Genomic DNA, 19,322 nt, shown 5'->3' on the forward strand with positions numbered 1-19,322 from the left:
AAAATGGAGATGACAAAACATGCCACAGAAATATATATTTTGCACGATGTCACTGTCTCATGTCAGAGTAAATACCATATAACACGCAATTAATATTTTAAAATATTTTACAAAAGTACTGCAGTCTTCAGTACAAAGTAAATGTCTAATCACCCAGGGCTTACCCAATATTTCATGGACTTCTATTCTAAAACAGGAATCTTCAAACTTGACAACTTTTAAGACATGTGGGCTGGGGAATTCTGCGAGTTGCAATCCACAAGTCTTTAAAATTGCCAAGTTTGGAAATCTCTTTTCTGAAACAAACATGCCAAACATGAAATACATTCCTCTTAGGTCCTCCTAAGGCTTAGGGGGCTGTTTCCCACTTTGCTTGCAAGAGTAACATTCACAGGAATAAGGAAAAATGACCACATTTAATCTGTGTTTGTATTCTTCTAAGTCTCAAAGATGATCCAAAATCCCGTGAGCCATATCTTCTACTTTAAATTTGCCTTAGGCAAAAACCACAGACCAACATAGCCAGATCATCAGCTGTTGTGAACCAATAAGAGTCAGCTGTACTTCAGGCGTACGGTCCCAGCCATCAATCCACCTCCTCTCATATAAACAGCTCCCTTTTTATATGCATCTACCATCCCAATTTGTTGTGCTGTTAAAATGTTTTCAGGCTGAGAATACAGAGCTGTCTGTCTTTTCCCCAGCACTTTCCAAAATGGTTACCTTATTGCATTTTTTTTTATCATGACAGAATAATCCAGAGAAGTGACATTGACAATATTCAATTCATTTAAGTGAATTTAAAATCAAATTCTGTTTTGTCCTGGCCCTGTTCACTTCTCGTCTCCCTACGTAGCCTTCCCAATTCTCAGCTCTACAATTTTACAGCAGAGTTGCAATAAAGGGCCTAGGTTTCAACAGCCAATTTCAGTTCTAAATTAAGAGGAAATAAACATGTGGCAATAAATTGCTATGCTATAAAGCTCCCAAGGCAGGTTTCATAAGAATATCTTTTTGTGCAGTCATTAAGGTTTCTGTAGCTAGGGCTACTTGTAATATCTATTTATGTAAGAGAGCAATAGGCAGTTGCACTTGGTTTCACTGTGTATAATGAATATACTCAAACTGCTGATAAATACCAAGTCTAGCCCTACAAAACTTGTTTTATGCCTTGTAAAATCAGGCCCAGGCCATTAACTTTTGTTTTAAAAAAAATCCATCTAAACCATCTATTACTAAGCTTTCATTTGCAGAGTTCCTGAGTTGAGGCAGTTCATAAGAGGATATGCCTGTTTTGAAGTTTAGTTGACATTATTATTTAATTAACATTATTATCATGTAAGATGTTTGTTCCATTACAAAGAGAAGATTCATGATTGGGGGGCAATTAATTGAGCAATCAGAGATAACAGAATATCCATTATAGACCAAATGTAAAAGTTTTATTTTTGTGGAGTCATCTCTTTTTTGTGCATTTTAGCTTATTGGTATGTTGCTTTTAAAACAAAATACAGGAGAAACATTCCCAATGCATTTAAACAAGCATACTTTGGAATAAAATGCTTAAAGTATTTTGCTATTAAATAATTGGAATTTAAAAAAAAACAATTGAATACAGATAGCCCTTGATTTACCACCAGATCAGAATTTCCATTGATAAGTAAGATAGATAGTAAGTGAGTTACACCTGATTTTACAGTGTTTCTTTGCCACAGTTGTTAAATGAATCACTGCATGTGTGAAGTGATGTAAGATCACTAACTAAACATTTGGGATTCAAACACTAATTTTTAGAATATAATCCTATACAAAAGATAAAATGCCTTTGCTCAGGTTTAAATGCCACTTTGGCAGACTTTTTAATATCTGTAATCTGTTTCTTTTGTGCTTATAGACATTTGGAATAGATTGGGTTCTCTATAGTATGAAATCTCTAACCATGGGCAAGATTCATGCCTCTCTTGGCCTTTTATACCACAGTAACTGCATGAAACTGCTAGGCAAGGTCATCCATCACAGTGGTCACCAACCAGTGAGAAAATTTTGGTGGTCCACAGAGAAATAGCACGCCCAAAGCACACACACCCCAAAGCAATTAATCCAGGCTGCGCGGGAACACAAGGCTTGTGTTGCTTGCATTGCAAACAACATGAGGTAGTGAGAGAAGGGGGGAAAGGGCGGAGTGGGGGAATTTCTTTCCACTTCTTTCTTCTGCTTTTGGCTGCATGCAAGGAAAGCAGCAAAAGCCTTTCTTTCTCTCCCCCAAACTCCATCAGAAATGAGTCTTTGGGACCCTGCAAGGCATCCTGCTCCAAGAGCGACAAGTCTCGCAAAAACTCATTTCTGGCGGAGTTTGGAGGAGAGAAAGAAAGACTTCTGCTGCTTTCCTTGCATGAAGACAAAAGTTTCTCTCTTCCCCCCTGAGAACGGAGCTGGAGACGGTATCCTGCAATCCCAAATAAAGAATGATCGATCGGTAGGAAAACGGGGTGGGGAATTTTTCTGCAGACTGTTTTTGGGATTTTCCCAGGGTCTCTGGTCTGCGGGATTTAAAATTATGAGTTTGGTGGTCCCTGAGGTCCAAAAAGTTGGCGACCCCTGATCTATCACTATCTTGATGAGACTAAAAGATTGCCATCTCAGTGTTAGGACTAAACCAGAGATTTTGCTGAAAACTTAACCAGAATATGGAAGTCCTGAGGGACTAGATCAGGGGTGTCAAACTCAAGGCCCAGGGGCTGGATTTGGCCCATGGGATGCTTAGATCTGGTCCTGTGGCCTGCTCTGGAAACCGTGAAGGACTGGCCCGCAGTGCCTCTGCCAGTGAAAAGGCCACGTATGCAGCCCTCCCGAGCTCTCTTTCTGCTGGCAGAGGGTTGCAGGAGGCCATCATGGCCAAAAATGGAGCCTAAATGAGTGACATCGAGGTGGCGACACCCACCCTGGCCATGCCCCTGACCCCCTGAGGTCAAACACAACCCTGATGCAGCTCTCAATGAAATTGAGTTTGATACCCCTGGATTATATGGTTTAAAATAAACTCACATTAAATTAAATTCATGAAAGGTAGAGAAAGCTAATTGTTCTGGGTTTGATTTGACTCACATGTGCCAACAATTTCTAGTCTAGATTATGTCATACTTCCACAGAAGGAACAGGTTTTCAACTTGGAGGTTGCGTTGGATGCATTGCTTCTGTCCAACAGATCAGGGATGGGATTCTACCAGTTCACACCTATTCGCTAGAACCGGTTGTTAAAATTCTAAGCAGTTCAGAGAACCAGTTGTTAGAAGAAATTACTGGCCTAATCCTGTAAGGAAGGCAGGAAGGAAACATTCTGGTGTTGCTTACAGAAGCTGCCACTCCGTTAACCCTTATTACATTCTTGGCAGGACTAGACTTCCTGTCTCTGGAACTTCTCTGGAGTTTATTTTCCCTCCTTTTCTGGTACTTTGCTTGTGTGGAGTGACCATTCAAAGTTACAATGGCACTGAAAAAAAGTGACTTATGACCATTTTTCACACTTATAACTGCTGCAGCATCCTCACAGTCATGAGAGGCCAGGCAAGGAGATGCATGCCTCGATGTGAGTGATATTGAGTTGGCCACGCCCAGCCAATAACATGACCACCAAGCCATGCCCACCAACTAAGCCATGCCCACAGAACCAGTTGTTAAAAAATTTGAATCCCACCCCTGCAACAGATGGACTCCTTTGGTTTCATTGGCAAGACTTTCAGAGACTGGGAAGCTGTTAATGTCTATGGCACTTTCCCTCATTTTCTTCCATTTGGATTACTACAATGTAGTTAATGTGACCTGCTCCTTTTAACTTTGGTTGCTGCATTGAGCTGCCAGGGGTCTAAATTTTAATGATTATACATTCTCCTGTTGTGTCACGGAAAGACTTTCATATACCTGTAAAATCCTGGAAATTTGGAGCCATATTATATTTCTGTTGTGCCCTAAACTATCAAAACTATAAAATTTGAAAGAATCGCCAGAAAAAACAACAACTGCATCCTTATTATTTCTTTCTGAAGGCAGCACAATTTTCAATGTTATTTTGGCACAAGATGTTTTCATTCAAACACAGGAGATGTGTAGGTTACAGTTTTTTAAAAAAAAAAAAAACTTAGTAGATCAGTTTACAGCAAATTCAGCAAGGTCACAGAACCTCATTATTTGTTTAGGAAATAATTAGTTTTGCACTGCATTTCTCGGCAGGAAGTTTTTTATCAAGCTGGGGAGAGGCTATATCTAGTTCAGGAAGTCACACGTTATGCTGTGCAGGCCTGCTTTTAAGGTGCACACCTAAATGCTGCTTTCCAGATCAGCAAATGTTCTGATTTGAGATAGGTGGGCAGGGTTTCCTTATTATACATGATAAAATTATCTGCTGCTTTCACAATTCTTTTCAAACGATGGGCCTTGCTGTTCATGCCATTGATGTGATTATATCCAAGAATGTGCTGCAAGAAGCATTATAACCAAGTCTGAAAAAAGTATGCTCTAAAAGAATTTTTTAAGAACTGAATGAGCAGTTTATCTACTATATTATTCCTGGAAACCCGATATCAGTAGCTGCTTATAGTAGTCTAACCTTGAGAATGAGTTGTTTATAATAGCCTTTATTTTTCTTTCTTCCCTTTTGCGCCCTTAAAATGTATTATTACCATGTTTGGGAAATGTATTGCTAGAAGAAATTCAGAATTTAACTAATCTATGACTTTCTACATTACAGGATCCTATACCTACAGGAATAAATCCCCTCAGAGGTCCCCAAGCTGGAGGAACAGTTCTAACTATCAGTGGCACAAACTTAGCCACAGGTTCTATTCAAGATGTTAGTGTTTACCTTAATGAAGAACCCTGCAGAGTGTAAGTATAAGATCCATGACCTGCTCTTAATATTACATCCCACCTGCTGTATTATATATTGTGGTGCAATTTGTATCATGTATTCCAACTGGGCAGGGGGGGGGGGGTTGGACTAGATGGCCTACAAGATCCCTTCCAACTCGGTTAATCTGTAATCTGTAATACATTCTGTCAACAGAACAATTGGTTATCTTGATAACAAGATGTTGTTGATTTAATTTTGCGGTGTTTATTTTTCAATATTCTAGTCAGCATTAACACATGGTTAGAACTATACTCCTGGCATGTCTAACCACTGGCCATTGATGTAAGTAAGCTAGGCATATGAACAAAACAGTCCAAATCTAGGAAGTACCAACTTGATGAAAATATCTTGAGGGTAATGCTTGTTTAACAACTGCTCGTTCAGTGACCATTGGAAGTTACAGTAATACTGAATGGGATTTATGACCAGTCCTTGTAATTGTAGCCATCATAGCTTCCCTGAAATAAATTACCATTATTAAGTGAGGGCTTCATGTATTTATTAAAGAGCCAACATGAAAAGTAATATGAGTGTAGCACCTTCAAAGAAAGGGCATCCGGAATAGAAAGTATCAAAATATGGTGTGGCATCATGATGCTTGCCTTATCATTTGGGTTGTGGCATATACAGAAGGTGCAAGGTTTAGATCGTGATAACATTTTAACTCCTTTGGGAATGCTGTTACTTCAGAGTAACAGATCAAAATGCCTCTTTATATATAGACATGTTGCTTTTCTAGCTGCTTACAGGTGCACCATTGAATCTATAATTTTCCAGGCAAGAACATGGCCAAACAGAAGAGTTTTAAAGTGCAACCCTTGCCTCATTTTTATAGTGTGGGGCTCTGAAAAATAGCAAGGCTGATGAGTCACTTGACAGTAAGGTGAATATACAGGGTTAATGAAAGATGGAAGTTACAGCTAATTATTTCTAATGGCTAATAAACAGGGGAGATATTTATCACTGCTTGGTGAATTAAAGGTGGGAAATATATTATCTACATAACTTTCAACAGTACAACAATTTGAGGTATTTTGGGTTGTCTGGAAGAGTTCAGTAATAAATTGGTATTATCCACTTCAGACAGTCCAGTTTGATGGGAGGGGAACAGAATTGCTTTGGTTAATATGTCATGCTCTGCCTGTGGAATACTTGAATTGTCCTTCATTGAAAATTAGTTGTTTTGTATTGCTCAAGTAATGTGGTAATTAATCATGTGCTTCAGCCTTAATTAAGGAATATTTGCAATATGAGTGAATCAAGCTTTATCTATTTATCTCTCACATTTGTATTCCATCTGGGTGATGCAGGAACAGCTTAGGTTCATTTTTAAGTTATTCTACTTGGTACTTCTTAGATGGTAATCTTGATACCACATTGCCATAACATGCTTGATTTTAGGAAGGGCTGTACATTCTCAGTCTAGTAATTTTTTTTCTGAAATGCACATATCTGGAATGCTAATTTTGTTGCAATATTAGAACACCCTCAAAAACTATAATTGAAAACACAGCAGGGGTTATGTTAGCAGATGTTAATGCCGACATTGAAGACATGCACACCATGTTGCAGCATTATAATCAAAAGAACTACAAAGGTAAAGGTAAAGGTTCCCCTCGCACATACATGCTAGTCGTGCAACATTTCCATGGACGAGAAAGTGTTGTCAGCAAACATTGTGTATATTCTGTAATACTGATGTCTTAAATGAGACTTTACAATTTGTGAGCTGGCTTTCACTCGAGAATATGGCTGGTCAGTTCGGACATAAAAGGAGACAATATTCTGTGAGCGTTCTTACACTTATTTTTCCATGCAGAAAAGACACCAGGTCATGTTGTGCTGTATAATGTGATGTAGTGTAATATATTATAGATGTAGTATAAAAAAGACAGCTTCCCACAAAACACTTAAAGGACCACAGTTAGGGCAATTCTCAAGCACCAGTGGGAAGAGATAAGATTGAAATGGTATTTAAAAAATGAATGCATACATATGAAAGGCCATACTGAAACTGAACAAAATTTATGTTGAAATAACTTCTATCTATGATACTGGCATGTTCTTTAATACACACACACACATATCCTAGTATTATTGAATAACTTGCTGATCGTAGAATCATAAGTCACTTCTTTAGATATTTGTAAGTAAGATGGTTTTAAGTATGCAAAACCCAGAGTGGAAACTTGCACATACCATTAATGCTCACCCGTTCTTAATTGGTAATATCTTTTCCTAACTAAAAAAGAAGCATTTTTTTAATCCTCTCCCTTTCACACTGAGCAAAATTATTATAATCTAATAGTAAAGCTAAATCCCAGGCTAAATTGGACTGAAGCAAATATCCGGTAAGCAGAAATCAATTGTAGAGAACTACTGTTTTTCTTCTTCCCCCCACAATAGGACACCTGATTAAGGTGGTTTCTGGGGCAACTGATTTTCCTAATTCACTCTTTCTTTTTGAAATTCCTCCTTTGCTTTAGTTAGATGAGAAACCCAAAATGCTGATGTCTTAGTGTACTTCATTAAAAAAAAGTTGTTTTATTGTTGTTATTTTCCCCTTTTCCCCTACTTTTAAATAGTATCTCATTTGGGCAAGAAATCGTTTGTGTTACTGGGCCAAACAGCAAGAAGGGAGCTGTTTCTGTCACCTTACAGATTGGAAACACCAAAAAAGAAATACAAAATGTACAATTTACCTACAGTGAAAACCCTACTGTTAGCAAGATCACCCCTGAAGTCAGCATTCGCAGGTAATAAAATGGTTCTGCTGTAACGATATGTTCGGGTTTAATGAGCTTTTTTTCCCCCGTGTAATTATTAGATAACTACTATTTTAGGTCTTGGAAGTCATAATAAATGTAACATAATTGTATCTATCTTCTAAAATAAAAGTCATCAACTTCAGGGAAGGTAAATGTTTTCATCCATTTAAGAATTAATGAAAAAATTATCAGGCGCTTGTGTAACTGCTTATTTCATCTGAAAAAAAGAAAAAAGTACCGATTTACAAAATTAAAGGAAAGCGTTCTATGTGATCTTTAATACAGGAAGCTGTTTAAACTGTGTTAAACATTGGCCCATATGGTTCAGTTCTGTTTATGCTAGATACCAGTTCAGTTTACCTCAGCATTAGCAATTCTAAAATGTGTATATTCCCCCTCAGCCAGCATGGGGGAATTCTGGAGCACATTTTTGTTAAAGTTGAGAAACACTGTTCTTGAATTTTCATCGGTTTATATCGGGAGACCAAAACACAGAAACATGGGGGGAAATCAAAAAAATCTGGATGTTAACTGTAAAATTGAAATGTGTTTATTGATTTAAGAAATATACGTTGTCCGTAAGGTTTACCTGGCTGTTTTAAATTTTCTGCTTCACAGTTTTTGAGTTTATTTTTCTAATTAATGAGACTCGGGGTTGTTGATGGATAGCATAAGAAAAACAAAACAACCCCAAGCAGACCAACAGCAACTGAGAAGCAGGGATATGGCTGCAGTCACAGACCATAGTTAATGTGACATACTAGTTAGTGTCTTCCCAATTAGTTGGACTCTATGCCATGCAGCTATAGCTATGTGGTTTTTTAGTTTCCAGATGGAATATCTGCTTGTTTTATCAGTGGTGATATGTAGTAACACAAGCAACTAATAAGCATAGTAAACTAGGTTATGATATGATATTGGTGGGGGGGGCAGTCATAATTTATTTTTTAGTTATGTTACTGAGTTTCTGTCACAAGAAAAAGAGCAAAAAGCTGGCATACCATAATTTGGAAAATCATTAATTCTTTTGGTGGTTCAGATTTTTTTTTAAAAAAAGAAAGATGTGTGATAAAATAACATACCTAAGAACTAAGACTACATTTAGTGATGCTGTGCTGTTGTCTACAAACAAGATTCAGTGTAGAATAAAAGCAAGGTAGGTATTTTCAAATACCTGTCTAAAATCAGAAAACATAACATTATGTGATTTCTAATTTTGTGTATTTTAGTGGAGGACGAAATATTACTGTACTTGGTACTGGGTTTGATCTCATTCAGAAGTTCTCGGTGGAACTTAAATTCAAGCTTTTTGCAGATATATCATCGAGGAGGAGGAGGAGGAAGAGACAAATAGAGAGGCATCAGAAGGTATTACTTATCCTTTGTTTCAAAATACAGTCTATCTTTGGAATAAGCAAAGCAATTCCACTTAGACTTATACACCACTTTATAGCACTCTCTGGGTAGTTTACAATGTCAGCATGTTGCCCCCAACAATCTGAGTCCTCATTTTACCAATCTTGGAAGGATGGAAAGCTTAGTCAACTTTGAGCCCATCAAGATTGAATTCCAGGCTGTGGGCAGAGTTAGCCTGCAATACTGCATTCTAATCTTAGTTCCACCAGAGTATTTGGAGCCATACCTCCAATATTTAGATGCAATGGCAAATGAGCAGATATTTCAAGGATTGTAGTCAAATGGCTCTACAATTGATTATTTCTATTCCCACCATTCTGAAAAAGGATTGATCTTACCTCATGTTTCTTGTATTCAAGACAATTTTAGGGATGTGACAACCACTCTTAATAGAGATAGTCTTTGGCTACAACCATTCATTTAGTGACAGTCCAAAGTTACAATGGCACTGAAAAAAAGTGTCTTATGATCATTTTTCACACTTACAATTGTTGCAGCATCCCCATGGTCATGTGATCAAAATTTGGATATTTGGCAATACACCAGGGTAGATAAACTAATGTTGTTTCACCCCTTGTTGAAAGCAATCAAAACAACCAAGTAATTGAAATATTACAAATAACAAATATTAAAATGATACTTAGAATAGAAAATAATTGAAATTGTGTGCCATTTTATAAAGTTCATGATACTATATTTATGTTGCAATTTTGAAGATAGTTGTTTTTTCTCTTAACTGAACTTTTAAGGAATTACATTTTATCACATCTTAAAGAAATTTAGCTATTAGGAGATATTCAGCCCAAGATAAACCAGCATATAAGTGTGTTTCTTTCATTCTTTAGAAAAACAACATTGATTTAGTAGGAATATCTTATCAAAAATCATTTATAAAATTCATATATTCACTCTGTATAAGGGGGTAAAAACTGTAAATTGTAATTCTGTTTTCATCATGGCATGCATTTTTCAGGTACTCTAAAACATCATGAAGGTATTGCAGATTTTTGCAAACTACAATAAAATACACTAAAATTTATAAGATTATTTGATGGCTTACATTACTGGTTTCCTTTCCAGATTAAATATATATAATTTATAAATAGTAACAGGCAATATTCTTTTCCTTTTGTTTTTCCTTAGTTTGAAGGAAAAACCATCTCGAAAATCAATGACACTGCGTTAGTCTTCTTATCTCCACCAGTACTGGAGGATCCAGAACTTTATCAAATTTTTATACTTATTAAAATGGATGGTCATGTGGTGGAGCGCCAGGACTTTCAGTATGTTGCTGATCCAACTTTTGAAAACTTTACTGATGGAGTCAAAAAACAGGTCAACAAACTTATTCATGCAAAGGTAAATATATTAGGAAATTACTGGTTTTTAATGCGCTTGATTATTCTATTATGACCTAGGATTTTTTCAATAAATTTATCTTCATACTTTTTGTGTTAATCTCTTGGTCCTACAAGATTAGCTGAGTAAGCAAAGCAATAGTTTATAAACCAGATTCATCTTAGTCACATACTCTAGTACAGGGGTGTCAAACTCAACTTCATTGAGGGCTGCATCGGAGGGGGCTGGAGTGGGCATGGCCAGCTTGATATCACTCATGTCAGGCACCTGTGGTGCCCAAGTGCTAAGGCAGGACTCCCCTCGGGCCCTCCCTCACTCTCATTATAATCTTCCTTCCTTCCTTCTCTTCTTTTTCCTTCCCTCTTCCTTCTCCTTTCTTCTTCCTTCCCCTCTTTCCTTATTTTTCCTTCCTTGCTCTCTTCCCATCTTCCCTTCTTTTTCTTTGTCTTTCCCTTTCTCCTTTCCTATCCCTTCTTGCATGCTCAAATGCAAAAGAAGAAACATTTCTCTTTTTGTTTCGCTAGTCTTCTGCCAGTGAAAATGGAGCTCACAGCCCACCTACTCACCCCCAGGCACCATTTTTGGCTGTGATGGCCTCCTGCAGCCCTCTGCCATCGAAAATGGAGCTTTGGGAAGGAGGCACCAAAAACAGAGGGCTGCCGTGGCCAAAAACAGAGTTCCATTTTTGCTGGCAGAGGCACTGCAAGCCAATCCTTTGCTGTTTCCAGGGTGGTCCTGTGGGCTAGATCTAAGCACCCCTCAGGCCGGATCCAACACCCCTGCTCTAGCATGTCATCTGCATTGAGTATCTTGATTTAATATAGTTATAAACTCAGATACAGATAATCAGAGTTGGAAGGGACCTTGTAGGTCATCTAGTTCAACCCCCCTGCCCAAGCAGGAGACCCTACACCATTTTTGACAAATGGCAGTCCAATCTCTTCTTGAAAGTCTCAAGTGATGGCGCTCCCACAACTTCCGAGGGCAAGCTTTCCCATTAGTTGATTGTTCTCACTGTCAGAAAGTTTCTCCTTATTTTCAGGTTAAATCTCTCCTTGTTCAGTTTCCATCCATTATTCCTTGTCTGGCCTACAGGTTCTTTAGAAAATAGCTTGACCCCTTCCTCCCTGTGGCAGCGCCTCAAATATTGGAACACTGCTATCATGTCTCCCCTGGTCCTTCTCTTCACTACACTAGCCAAGCCCAGTTCCTGCAACCGTTCATTGTATGTTTTAGCCTCCAGTCCCCTAATCATCCTGGTTGCTCTTCTCTGTGCTTTTTCTAGAGCCTCAACATCTTTTTTATAATGTGGTGACTCAGCTCTTGTCTTTTATGATAAGACATATACAATAGATTAATGTATTGACCTTGGAATGTTTCTTTTCCATTGCTCCTTGCACCCATAAACCCTACTTTGAAAAAGATTTAAATTAGCAAATAGCTAAAGTGGCTCATTTTGTTTTTCTATCTAGGGTAGTAATCTGAACAAAGCAATGACAATCGATGAGGCTCGTGCATTTGTCGGAGAAGAACCCTGCAACATAACAACTCTAACTGAGAAGGATTTATATTGTGAACCACCTGAAGAGCAACCTCTACCCAAACGGAGGCAAAAAAGAGATACAGTCAACAACCTTCCAGAATTTATTGTAGGTCACTTTTTTCTATATATTTTTAGTAGTATGATATAGAATTGAATACAAAGATTTGCAATTATAAATAATTTTGGTTTTCTCTTAAAATGTATTCAACAAGAATCCCAATTCCATTTGCTATCACCTATTTTCAACAAAATATAAGGAAACTGTTTTCTTTCTTTGCTAAACCACTTACAGTCGAGGTCTACAGATTTTCAGATTCCTAATCAGCAAGTTCATGATGACTCAGAATTTGGAAGGATGTTGATTTGGGCAAGATTTCTATAGGTTAAAATTTTGGCTTGTATTTATTAACATTCGGAGTTGTCACCTCAATGAAACAGAACGGCATCCCAGGAATCTTCAATCACATGTGTCAACTCCTCTTTAGTGTGAATTTAGCAGGCATCCCATCCAGACAATTCATGTTAAGCGAAGCTGACAAATGGTGACCACAATAAAAAATTAATTTGAGAGTGCAGCAGTCTGCCTAGATCCATTTACAGCTGTTCTGACCCAGGCTGAACAGAATCATGAAACAGATTCCTTGTCCTGAAGAAAAACCCTTTTTATTTGGTTTAATGTGAATTCCTGGCATTCATACCCAGAAAAGTCCTGGCAATAATCCTTCCCAGGTTTAATTGCAAGAACAGACCTTATCAGTCCTTGGATAGTTGCCAGGCTGAGAGTTTACAGTCGCAATGCTGTATAAAAGGAAATACATGGCAAAGAGTTTCTGTGAGGCACAAACTCAGATAAGCAAATCTTCACAATAATAAGTGAACTAATTGTCTCCTGCAAACACCCCTCCCCTTTTGTTCCTATTTATTCCCTATGGGAGAGGCCAATCAGTGTCCACTTGTGCCTTTTCTTCTGTGTCGACCCCTGTTCCTTAGTAGTTCCCTTTTCCTGACAGCTCTGTGCATACGCGCATCAGGAACAGGCTCCAGTTGTTCTTTGTCCCCACTTATCTCTGACTCCAAAGGCAGCTGATAAATGTCAGAGGGCCCTGGCCCCATCTCTGCCTCTGACTCAGAGGACCCATCAGAGCCTTCTCCAGATTCCAGGACTAACCAAAGTTCCTCCCCAACCTCCTCACTGTCCGAGTCTGCCACCAGCTCTGCTGGCAGCTGGCAGGCCACAATAATAGTATTAAGCATAGGGTGATCTGTTCAATGTTAGCTCTATATTGCTGCCATTGTGATTTATAAACTATAGTTTCTGCTTAATGTGTGTGATAATTAGTCCACTTTGATATGTTCAACAAATCATGTTTAAAACCAAATACGGTTTAGCACTTTGTTTTTATTGATTTGTATACATTGGATTATCAGTTAACTTTCTGGGGGACTATTTTCTCTATGTGAACTTGCCTACCCAAATGCCATTCATATGGACATGACTATTGTCCCATAATCTACTCAATCTGGTAATCCACTTTCAAAAGTTATTCTCATATTTCTTGCTTTTCTGGTTTAGAATATTTTTAAAATTTGTCACAAACTCCCTTAAATGATCCATCATTTTTAATTTGTTTATAAAACTTTCATACTGCTTCATTCACAATATACTCCTAGTAGGTTTGGTAAACCTAAACAGATCTGTTTAAATTTTCTCTTTGACAATGTTCTTGTTTATTCCTGTTTTCATCTAGAACTGTTTTAAGTGCCCTGAAAGGGCCGAAAGTAGGATTGAAATGACTGTCTGTTGTTAACAATGGGCATAATTAATCATTTTTAAAACCATTATGGTTTGGACTAAATTCAACCAGTGTTTCTATATTTCATATGTGTTACGAACTAAACAAACTCATTTGACAATAACTATGCTAGCTTGCTTCAGCAGCAGGCTTGTAATCCTGCACTTCGGATTGGCCCGCGGATAAGCGAATCATGATTGGCCGATTCTGGCTGATTTGATTGGCTGACAACGGGCCGTCTCTGATTGGACGCTTTTAGAGCGGTTAGTTCGATTTCATTGGTTGTTGTGACAGCAGCCAGCTCTATAAAAGAGCTGCTGCTGCCCTAATTGTTGCTCTGTTCTGAAGTCACTATTAAAGAGTTGAACTGAGTCACTATCGATGCCTCGTCTCCGTTATTGCGCCCACTCCTCCAGATCTAACAATATGTATGGGTCATGTTCTGTTTCAATAATTATTGCCACTTTGTTGTCTTGTAACGAGGGTTCTTTCCAGATTATCTTTCCAAAACTGGTGCATTCCAGCTATGTTGGGGCCATTTCTCCAAAACTGTTGTCTACACTAGCTGGTAATTCTGAAAATTTAATCCCAATACATCTGGAATGTGAATTGCATACACCAATTAGCTTCTATTATTTTGATTCTTTTAAATTGCCCAAATTGTATATAACTAAGCATTGAATGCTTATCAAAATATGTTTTTAAGAATTGCAGTTATCTCCCTAGGTAAAATTTGGCTTCAAAGAATGGGTCCTAGGAAGAGTGGAATATACTCAAGTCAGCGATGTGCCACTGAGTCTGATTTTGACATTGGTAATTATCCCCATGGTGGCCATTATCATCATCTCAGTCATTTGCTACAGGTAAGTTTTTATTGTCATCAGTTGTTGTACAAATAATAAAGGCAAAACTGATTTTTTGAGAAAAATGTGGGAGGAATCTCTGTAGGCAAGGCTGTCTTTCTTCCCTAAACTTCTCACGGCAGCTACAGAATTTACTCTTAGGATTTAAGGGACAATCTAGAATAGATATGGTAGCTTTTCTTAACTGGCCATTTTCTGACCATATCACATTAAATTGTGGGGGGGGAAGAGAGATAACTTCTTGTTATATATCTTTTCAGGGCAGCTGGTTTTCATTCACATCATACTAAAAATAATGAAAGGCAGGCTTTGGTTTTCTCCTTCAAGGAACTACTCCATAAAATAAAACGTACAACATATTACTTGTAAGATATATGTGAATTCTGCAGCTAGGGTATTGGGTTCATCCACTCCAGGGATCTTTGCTAGAAACATCTATATTGATTTTTGTTCCTTGAAAGTGATGATTTCCAAAATATTTTACGCATCACAATACTTGCATATTAATCATAGTGCATACATTTTCATGATTTCATTGTACACAAACATACCCTATGGGTTACTTCCAAAGTGTCTTTTCCATATCATAGTTTTTAGCATTCATGTGCTAAATATGTATTATTTTCCCTCTGGTCTTGATAGATTTGTAGAAAGAAAATGGGAAAAAAAGATGAAAACATGAAATGATATTTGCATGTGTCTGTGTATTAAAAGGTTGAATTTATCTGGCTGTTGAGATCCATATTGGTTAAAAATATCACTCTGAATATAAATTAAATTCATAAACAAGTTTGGTAAAAGCTAGAAATGATTATAACTTAAACTCACAATAATGTGCTTTTGAGTCAATATAACATTAAACATTTAATTAATTTAGATCTATGTGTTTATTTTATAGCTTAAGATAAAATATAACCCTGTACTTCTAAAGATACCTCTACTGTTATAAAATGATTTATTTTTACAGTTTGTAACTTTTCTGAACTTCTCTATTCCTTATAGACGGAAAAGCCAACAAGCAGAACGAGAATACGAAAAAATTAAATCACAACTTGAAGGCTTGGAGGAAAGCGTCAGAGATCGGTGCAAAAAGGAATTTACAGGTGTGACTGATGCCGGATTTCCTAGAATTCTCTGGAGAATTCACAAGATGTATTGAAGGCCTACTACTGTCTGCTTTAAACTGTCTTTAGAGAATGTGCAGGAAGCAAAAACATTTTTGATTACTACATTAACTTAAGAATGGCTTACTCTTCTGGCAAATGATCCAAAAGCTATCCATAAAAAGATAATGTATTTTTAAACATTTACTGCATTTTTAAAATAGAAACAAAATAGTACATATCAAGAAGTAAATCATTGATAATAAAATCATCAAGATGTTTCTCTTGGGACATAGTAAATCAGTTTGTATTTCAACAGAAAATGGATTAATATTTGAAAGTTATGCTCCTGTTGACTGAAGGGGGAAAAGTAAAATCTCTGTTGAAACGAGCTCAATTACTAGTGATTCATGGACTCATCCAAATAGGTTTCTTTGCAACAATCAAGGTTTGTCATTGCTGCCTTCTGGGATATTTTTTTTTCAGTCTATTAACTGCCATAGTATTTCCTGGTCATCTTTCATGTAAGTACTACCAAGATCTGTACCTACTTAGACTTTTGAGGCCAGACAAGCTGATCAGCTTCACAACTAGCTTTTCAACTGGATAGAGAGGGTTCCAAATATAATTTAATTTGTAGAAATTTATTAGAGTTTTAGACTGCAGAAAAACATCGGATAAAATAGAAGCAATGATAGAAATTATTTCTTTTCAGTTACAGACCTTGTTAGTACTTACATGGAAAATGACCAAGAAATATTAGGATAGTTAATAGACTGGAACACTGAAAATATATCTCAGAAGTCAGCAAAGACAAGCCTTTATCAAAGAAGCATCTCTTTACCCAATATACTATATAACAGATAATCAGAGTTGGAAGGGACCTTGTAGGTCATCTAGTCCAACCCCCTGCCCAAGCAGGACACCCTACACCATTTCTGACAAATGGCAGTACAATCTCTTCTTGAAAGTCTCAAGTGATGATGCTCAACTTCCGAGGGCAAGCTGTTCCATTGGTTGATTTTTCTCACTGTCAGAAAGTTTTTCCTTATTTCCAGGTTAAATCTCTCTTTTTCAGTTTTCTTCCATTATTCCTTGTTTGACCTACAGGCGCTTTAGAAAATAGCTTGACCCCTTCCTCCTCTCTGTGGCAACCCCTCAAATATTGGAAGACTGCTATCATGTCTCCCCTGGTCCTTCCCTTCACTAGACTAGCCATGCCCAGTTCCTGTAATCGTTCTTCATATGTTTTAGTCTCCAGTCCCCTAATCATCCCGGTTGCTCTTCTCTGTACTTTTTCTAGAGTCTCAACATCTACTCTAGGTGTGGTATTACTAAGGCTTTATAGAGTGGTATTAGTACCTCACTTGATCTTGATTGTATCCCTCTGTTAATGCAACTTTGGATTGCATTATCTTGTGTTAATAAAGAATAAAAATTGTATTTATATATCTAAGATAGCAGTCAAAGTAGAAATATGCTATCAATACAGTTTTCAACAAGATTTAAGGAATGCAGCCTAGGTCACTTTTAGGCATATGGTGTTTGTGTCAATTTAAACTTCGCAATCAGGAAGTGACTTATCTGAAAACTTCAGTTTGTAAGAATTTTAGACGTAATGATTTCACAGTTCTGGAATTTCAAAATGCACACATCTGTCTTGAATCTGTTATGCCTCATTATACATTCAAGCTGGCATATTTTGAAGCAGGTGAGAAATTTTCACCTCTTTGATTCATGGATACCATCTTATTCATGTGCTGGTTCTTTGCTGATAGCAGTTCAAACTCATGTTTGTGAGTTTGAGGAAATCATATTGTTGATTTAATTTGGCACTATGCTGCACCCTTATCAATGACTTCAGCCTACCTAAAGCCATAAAATTGTCATAGGCCTCATAAGATCATTTTTGGCTTCCAAGAACAGCCCTCAATCATTTGGAGGCTGGCCTAGATAGAAGCTGTGTGTAAGTACCAGATTCCAGTTTGATTAATTTCACAAGTAGAGCCCAAAATCATGTTGTATGTATTATATATACTATTTCAGTTTTTTATTTAGCAAAAGGTACAAAGATATCTTTTTGCCTAACGCAGAGAACATGTCAGTATATTGCCTTTAATCCTTGCTAATTCTGTCTAGTTCCTGCTCTCTTTTGCCTTGAAAGTTGAAATTACTTTTCTTCTTTGATTTTTTTCTCTTTCCACTGATTATTCAGTTCTACTATCTAATTCTTTGTCAAAAGATAACTACATTTGGACCACTACTAGCCAGGAATCTTAAGATCTCTTGTAGATGCTAAATTGTTCACTGAATTTCTTAATTTTTTTATTGCTATAATCAACAGAAATTTCTGAGGCTATTAGATTAATTAACTTGAAGATCTTGTCAGTAATGCAGACATCTTCTAGTATAAGTGGACAAAAGTAATTGTCCCCTGTGTCAAATTTAAAAGAAATTGGATTGACCTAATGTGTTTTCTCTGATCTTTGTTAAATCACAGATATCAGTCTTCACTCTGCTGACCACTAACATACATATAATTTATATTAAATTAACATATTTATTAATATAACACTATTATGGAAACAGTACCTATGCTGCCGGAGTTTTCTTGTCTTACATGCTTTTAGTTATCCGCAGTTTTTCAGGAAAAAGTACTATATGTTTACTTGTGAAAAGAGAGAAGGAAAGAGAATTCACCCTTAGATTCTAATTACTACTTTTCTTACAATAGCTCCAAACTAATATTTACAATAAATAGAATTTGAGTCACACATCACAGTTGTGAAAGGAGACCTTTTTTCTTTATAATTACTATATTGTATTACCCCCTGTGTGTGTTTTTTATAGAAAAGCCAAGAGGTTTTCCTTCATTTCTCATGTTACCTCTCTCTCTCTCTCTCTCTCTCTCTCTCTCTCTCTCTCTCTCTCTCTTTCTCCCTTCCTCCCTCCCTCCCTCTCTCTCTCTCTTTCTCTCTCTCTCCTTTTAATGGAAATACACATACACTCAGCTCTTAACTTACAACCATTGTAACTGGCAGGGATTTATAGTAGTTGAAAGACTTGAATCATGTGATTGCCATTAGCAACCTTCCCAACCTGTTCTAAAAAACTTGGAAAAGATATCAGTGTAAGTCTATGGTAACTTGAATCCCACAAAAAACAGTATTTTGGAGTAGGACTTTTCTTTTTTTTTGAATGACATAGTGGTTAAGATGCTGGACCAGAAGCCAGAGATTGTGAGTTCTAATCCTGCCTTGTGCATGAAAGCCAACTGGGTGACATTGGGCAGCTACACTCTCTCAGCCCAACTCTCCTCACAGGGTATTAGGTATCTTCAAAGCCTTGAGGTACTTATAAAGTACTAAAGGCAGGATAAAAATAAAAAAAATAATAAGAATAGTTTTAAAACAATATTATTATTTTCCCCAGCACCCTTTTCTCACATTCTGTTACAGTCTAACAAGAAGTTATCCATTTTTTAAAAAAAGTAATTCAATATGTTTACAGTGTAATGTGGAACTGTTTTTTCTTTTCTTTTTTGTTAGTTCATTTAATGGTAGATCTGTTC

General features: G+C 37.0%; 1 protein-coding gene across 13 annotated transcripts in view; it reads left to right on the forward strand.

The window, feature by feature from the left end:
• The window catches only part of PLXNB2 (plexin B2), a 357,594-nt gene that overhangs the window by 301,137 nt on the left and 37,135 nt on the right, over positions 1-19,322 (forward strand). For all 13 annotated transcript variants that reach the window (XM_026669041.2, XM_026669040.2, XM_087969402.1 and 10 more), the window contains 7 exons: positions 4,745-4,881; positions 7,492-7,662; positions 8,904-9,042; positions 10,234-10,449; positions 11,922-12,098; positions 14,512-14,648; positions 15,651-15,751. In XM_026669041.2, coding sequence (XP_026524826.1) covers positions 4,745-4,881; positions 7,492-7,662; positions 8,904-9,042; positions 10,234-10,449; positions 11,922-12,098; positions 14,512-14,648; positions 15,651-15,751 — 1,078 coding nt within the window. The remainder of the gene's footprint in view (positions 1-4,744; positions 4,882-7,491; positions 7,663-8,903; positions 9,043-10,233; positions 10,450-11,921; positions 12,099-14,511; positions 14,649-15,650; positions 15,752-19,322) is intronic.

Source organism: Notechis scutatus, chromosome 6, assembly GCF_049901735.1.
Source record: "Notechis scutatus isolate UNSWTSFEM ecotype Mainland chromosome 6, rNotScu1.2, whole genome shotgun sequence".
Classification (NCBI taxonomy): Eukaryota; Metazoa; Chordata; class Lepidosauria; order Squamata; family Elapidae; genus Notechis; species Notechis scutatus.